Source organism: Neocloeon triangulifer, unplaced genomic scaffold (genome assembly GCF_031216515.1).
Source record: "Neocloeon triangulifer isolate White Clay Creek 2 clone unplaced genomic scaffold, ASM3121651v1 ptg000008l, whole genome shotgun sequence".
Lineage (NCBI taxonomy): Eukaryota > Metazoa > Arthropoda > Insecta > Ephemeroptera > Baetidae > Neocloeon > Neocloeon triangulifer.
In genome coordinates, this window is record NW_026775550.1 from 523998 (window position 1) to 530158 (window position 6161).

The following is a 6161-nucleotide window of genomic DNA, read 5'->3' on the forward strand; positions in this document are numbered from 1 at the left end:
AAAATAAAATTTCACTGCTGGACTAAGACCCCACTTTATCACACTGAAATTTTTTAATGGTCGAAACTAAAACGCTAATATTTTTAATTATTCAAAGTTCAAACACTCATATCTTTCCAATTAAAATTAATTACATGAATTTTAAATGCAGAATAATAATACATTCAAATAAATTCTGAAGTTTAATAATTGCACCAACGGTTTATGCTAAATAAATAATTAACAAATAACAATAAAAAATCAATTATGCGTGTATCATATGTCTTTGCTACTCTTCAGCAGAGATTAAGGAGAAAAATTGATGATGATAAATTTTAAATAAAAAAATTCAGAAAGGGCAATTTTATCATCACACCCGCATCATAATTTCATAATATAAGAAGAAGTATCTTTAAAAATAATTCGCTTTGTTATGCAATTTGCTGCACAGGCAAACGAAGTCATGAGCTGTGATACATGTTCATAATAGGAATTTTCTTGTTTCTGATCTGATTTCCGATTGGCCCAGAGATGAAATTCTTTTTCCTTGCCTTGCAGAACTATATGCGCAAGTGCAAGAGGAACTCACAAAATCTCAGAGAACATTCATTGCTTAATTATTTTGCTTTGCTTGCAGGTAAGCGTAAGCTGGGCAGTTCACCATTTTAAACTTGATTTTTCTCGTGAAAAATTAATTTCCCTTGCAAGAAAAGTGCTCGCGAATAATTCTGAAATTCGTTTTGCTTCAACCCGCGCGTTCTTGTCCTCGCCGGTCCATGGCAGAGAATTCTGTAAACGACCGTGTCATTTTGCTTTTTTTGCAGACATTTTTCGTGTTACTAGTGTTCGTTTTCATTCCGTTCTTCTTGAAGAACGTTTTGTTGGACGACCGTGAGGATTTCGTTGAGGACCTAGACTGATCAAAAGGTAGGAATGTCTATTGCTAATTAATTTTCATAAATTTACACACCCCATGTTTTTACATAATCGAGCAACAGTTATGTCTGCATAATGTAAATTCCAAAAATGGGTTTTAAGCTGCTTAAAAGTTTTGAAGAAAAAGATCAATGCAACACTCTTCGTTTTATGTACATGTCTTTCATAATTTCGAAAATTCGCATGACAAAATTTAAGTTAATTCATCCTTTATCCTTGTCGAACAGATCAGTTAAATCTCCAAAAATGGATCCATACCACCGAGATGTCCAGAGAGGCAGAGGCCGTGGACAATTTGGACAAACCAATTTGCCCAATCCAACTGGAGTGGCCAGTGGCAGTGGTCCAGACCAGAAATACTCGAGTGGCTATGGTTCAGATGGGTTCTATTCCACTCTCGGCTCATCCAGCATCGTAAGTTGTAAAAATTCAGCTCGATCTATTTTGAAAATTATGCAAATAGGACGCAGCCTCCTGTGCCGGTGATGACACAAGGAAAGTCATTGAAGTTGCAGCTCCCGATCATGATACTCGTCCTTCCTCTTTGCTCGGAAGAGGTCGAGGAATTGTCGAATCTCAACTACGGCAAGAAGCTAAAATTGGCACAAGGTATAAATTTCTCATTATTGGAATTAAATTTTTATACAAGAAAATATTTTAGGTCTCTGCAGACCGCTCAACAGCCCATCGAAAACTTGATGGGGAAACTGTCCCTTGAAAAAATCGAGAGCCTCCCTCAACAGGAACCCATCCTAAAGCATGGAGTGCACGGTCAAAGGTGTGCTAATATTTTCATTAATTACGTTAATCACTCTTTTAATATGACATTTTGCAGCATTGACTTGTGCACCAATTACATTCACTTGAATTTGATCCAAGATTTCAAAGGGGTTTACGAATACGAAGTCCAGTTTGAGCCTCAAGTCGATGCTCTTTATGTTCGATTTGAGCTTCTGAAGCAGTTGAAGGACTTTATTGGCACAACTAAAACGTTTGACGGTGTTATGTTGTACCTGCCCTTTCCCTTTGAGCAAGAGGTTATTATTTATTGAGAAATTTTGTTATTTTCAATTTTATTGCCTATTTTACAATAATTAATCATATATGCAACTTTTAGGCCAACTCCTTTGATCTTCAGCACCCCTTTGATGGATCAGATGTGAATGTGAAAATCGTCCTTAGAAAGAAACAAGCCATGAGAGATTGCATCCAGCTTTACAATGTTCTGCTGAAAAGAATCATGACTGAGCTGAAGTTGGCGCGCCTCGGCCGACACTTCTTTGATCCGAGGGGAGCCAAATTGATTCCTCAACACAAGTATGTATACAAAATTTTATACAAATTTAAAAAAAATCATTTGTTAAAAAGGCTGGAGGTTTGGCCTGGATATGTGACTGCCATTGACGAATATGAAGGTGGGCTTTTGCTTTGTTGCGACACATCTAGTAGGGTTCTGCGCACCCAGACTGTATTGGAACTCATGTAAGATTTTTTAAATTAAATCAATTTATATTATTTTTTCCAATTTTATTTAAAGGTATGAAGTTTCCATGAAAGCTCGAGAAAGATTTCAAACTGAAATGAAAAATATGCTTTTGGGAGCTTGCGTCCTGACCAGATACAACAACCGCCTCTACAGAATTGACGACATTGATTTCTCTCTCAACCCTACCTGCACCTTTGACCGATACAACGGAGGGTCAATCTCCTTCAAGGAATATTATCTCAAGCATTACAATTTGGAAATCAAAGATTTGAGCCAGCCCATGCTGATGAGCAGAATTAAAAAGAAGCAGAAAGGGATGGAGGTTTGATAAATAATTTCATGTTATAAATTGATTACTCAAATAAAAACATATAATTTATTAAGACATTGGAACAAATTGTTGTCCTGGTACCAGAACTTTGCTTCATGACAGGACTGACTGACGAGATGAGAAATGACTTTAAAATCATGAAAGATATTGCAGTTTACACAAGAGTGACGCCGAACCAGCGGCACTATGCTCTGCGCCAGTTTGTTAATTCAGTGAGAGGTAAAAAGAAAACTGAAGAAATAAAAATTATCCTCAGTATATTTCAACTCCATTTAAAGGCAATGCCAATGCAGCTGCAATGCTTGCTAGCTGGGGCCTTGAGCTGGACTCGAAAACAGTTGAGCTTCAGGGCCGAGTTGTCGATAGGGAAAGAATTATTCTTGGAGACGCTGAGATTGACAGTGGCCCAGCTGCAGACTGGGGGAATCAGTTGTCCAGGGGAAGGGCTTTTGAAGCAGTAAGTAGAATACAATATCCAATTTTTATTACCATATAGATGTGATCAGTACATTAATTTAATTTGTCAAAATTAAAGGTAGACTTGAAGAACTGGATTGTGCTTCATTGTCCTCGAGACGAGAGGTGTGTGAGGGACTTGATCATCAATATGCTGAAAATGGGTCCACAAATGGGCTGCAAAATTGAGAGCCCAGATCTCGTTCCTTTGCCTGACGACAGGACTACTACCTATGTTGAGGCGCTGAGAGATGTCATTGATGGAGACACAGAGGTACTTTATAAAAAAAATGTTTCAATGTGAATTAATATAATAATTACCTTGTCTATACTTTAGTTGCAGCTCGTTCTGATTATGTTTCCGTCCACCAGAGACGACAGATATGCTGCCGTCAAAAAAATTTGCTGCTCAGAGTTACCAATTGCTTCTCAGGTTTAACAATTCTAAATTTCTAACTAAAAAAATATTTAAAAAAAAAAAAATTATTTTTTATATATTTTTTTTACTGTCAAAACAGGTGGTAATTAGCAGAACCCTTTCAAGACCAGACAGAGTCCGCTCAATCGTCCAGAAAATTGCTCTTCAGATTAACTGCAAAATTGGAGGCTCTCTTTGGAGCATCAAAAACCCCTATGTGAGAGATAATTATTTAATCAAATGTTTTCATAAAAATCTGGTCATACTTCTTTAGAAAGGCTGTATGGTTGTTGGTATTGATGTCGCCAATCAGAAAGGCCAGCCTAGTGTGACTGGGTTTGTCAGCTCTTTGAACCCAGCCCTGACCCACTGGTTCAGTAAAGTAGCAATCCAAAATTCAACTCAGACCATGAGCAATGCACTCCAGCCAAACTTCATCAAAGCTCTCCAGCGCTATCATGCTGTAAGTATATTAGTTAAAATATAACCAGTACAAAGCTATTTTTTTTAAACCTTTAGGCCAATGGCGCACTCCCTGACAGAATTTTTGTTTACCGTGATGGGCTCGGCGCTGGGATGATGTACAACGCTCTGGAATGGGAAGTTCAGCAAATCAAGGATTCTTTCCAAAAACTGTCCTCTGAGTACAGCCCAAAGCTGTCTTTCATCGTTGTCCAGAAAAAACCAAGCACTCGTCTCTTTGCTGTGAAAGTAAAAATTAAAAATTATTTGTTTGAATAAAATTTTTAATTTTTTAATGCTTTAGGGGAACAACTTGGACAACCCTCCTCCAGGAACCATTGTTGACCACACGATCAACGAGAGGTACAAGTACGACTTCTTCCTCGTCTCGCAAAACGTGCGCCAAGGCACTGTGAGCCCTTCCCATTATATTGTGCTCTACGACAACTCCAGCATCAGCCCCGACCACGTGCAGCGCTTCTCGTACAAATTGTGCCACATGTATTACAATTGGCCAGGCACGGTCAGGGTCCCAGCACCATGTCAGGTATTAGTGCGCGCATATCTGAAAGAAATCAAGTTGCAAACTTTTATTTCTCTTTCTAGTATGCAAACAAACTGGCCACTTTGGTGTGCATGCACACAAAGAGAGAACATCACACCAAACTGGATGAGCGCCTCTTCTTCCTGTAAAAACCTGATGTGAGTTTCTTCATTTTTATTTTTTAATAAAAAAGCTGGAAAGCTGCTTTGGATTTGTTCAAATTGACACTTTGCAAGAATGCTTATTGTGGTGACAATTTTAATGCTTTTAATCTGGATACCCCGTTCCAATTTGAATTGTGAACATTTTCAAGTTTAATTTTTATGATCTGATTGTGAAAATAAGTGCAAGTATTTGAAAATAATAAGACTACATATGTAACAAGAAACTAAAGAACTGGTCCATTTGTTCCTGTCTCATTTTCTTAAAACAAAACAGCAACTTGTTTCTTTGTCTATGTAACTTGATTCAATTTATTTTATTATCATTGTCAAACTGAATTGAAACTATCCTCTTTTCAGAACGAAAAAACAATTTTTAGTGCCTTTTGCCTTTTCATTTTTAGACGCAATTAATATTTCAGGCTCTTAAAATTTTTAAAGATGTAATAAAGATGTTAACAGGAAATACATAAAATTAGTTAATTAGCTCACAAAAACAGCCTTGCTTTGCTGGGCTATATTTTTTAGTATATCAAAATACAATATTTTAGCAGGGCCATGTGTATCATGTGTATGGGCACTTGATAGTTGTGTGTCACCTGGTGTCACCGTACACCAAGTTTGGCAGGACTTCTTGATTTTTTTTGTAAATAATTTGTGTAATGTTGTCAGCATTTGTACACTAAACAAATCAATAACTTAGTAATATTAATAAAAATATATCAAAAATTTTTAAATGCGGATTTTTAATTTTTAACTGTAAATGTAATTTTGAATATATTTTAGGTGTATAAATAGGTTATGTAAGGTATTTTTGATTGAATTCTGCATGCGAGACAGAAATGATATTTGTTACAAAAGAAAATTCAATATAAATAATATAATGCAAAAATTTTTACTCTAAAAAACTCTATAATTCATATTTTTTAAAAAAAACATGATTCCAAAAAAGGAAGACAAAATGGGAATACTATTTTGTGAGGATTATTTTAATTCGACTTAAAAATGTAACAGTTGAACAAATTTAAATTAAATTTGTACACTCAAATTTTTTATGATATAATGTAACCTGTGCACATCAATTACAATAACGTAATTTTTTTATAACTGTCTTAATATTTTGCTATCTTTTTTTGTAATTAATGGTAATTAATTCTTTGAGGAAATTAAAAGTGAGGTTCGTCAAACTATCAAACTATGAGGAAAGAGCAGGACACACAGAAAAAAAATAACTAAAATAAGTATAAATGGCATAAATGTAGCGAAAAAGAATTAATGCGCGCGACACTGCGTATAGCGCTACCTGTGATTAGACGATAAAATTTTTCTCGCCATAATCGTTCGGCTTATTACGTCAACTTCCGTGCGAGGCGCAGTCAACACTCGGC

At 36.0% G+C, this 6161-nt stretch overlaps 1 protein-coding gene across 1 annotated transcript; it reads left to right on the forward strand.

Moving 5' to 3' along the window:
- Positions 1–517: 517 nt before the first annotated feature.
- On the forward strand, positions 518–5435 carry LOC132194581 (piwi-like protein Ago3). The gene is made up of 17 exons (XM_059615949.1): positions 518–906; positions 1143–1329; positions 1379–1524; positions 1577–1693; positions 1751–1952; positions 2033–2232; positions 2284–2397; positions 2453–2723; positions 2786–2951; positions 3011–3189; positions 3268–3462; positions 3526–3621; positions 3707–3823; positions 3881–4069; positions 4126–4317; positions 4373–4615; positions 4675–5435. Exons 2-17 carry the CDS (start codon positions 1162–1164, stop codon positions 4759–4761), a joined length of 2682 nt encoding a protein of 893 aa, XP_059471932.1. The 5' UTR covers positions 518–906; positions 1143–1161; the 3' UTR covers positions 4762–5435.
- Positions 5436–6161: the final 726 nt, after the last annotated feature.

Bases quoted from the DNA above. Each gene is read 5' to 3' on its own strand.
- LOC132194581 (XM_059615949.1), top strand. From the start codon at position 1,162: ATGGATCCATACCACCGAGATGTCCAGAGAGGCAGAGGCCGTGGACAA. The intron at 1,953-2,032 runs GTTATTATTTAT...TGCAACTTTTAG, and splicing joins CCTTTCCCTTTGAGCAAGAG to GCCAACTCCTTTGATCTTCA. The intron at 4,318-4,372 runs GTAAAAATTAAA...TTAATGCTTTAG, and splicing joins CTCGTCTCTTTGCTGTGAAA to GGGAACAACTTGGACAACCC.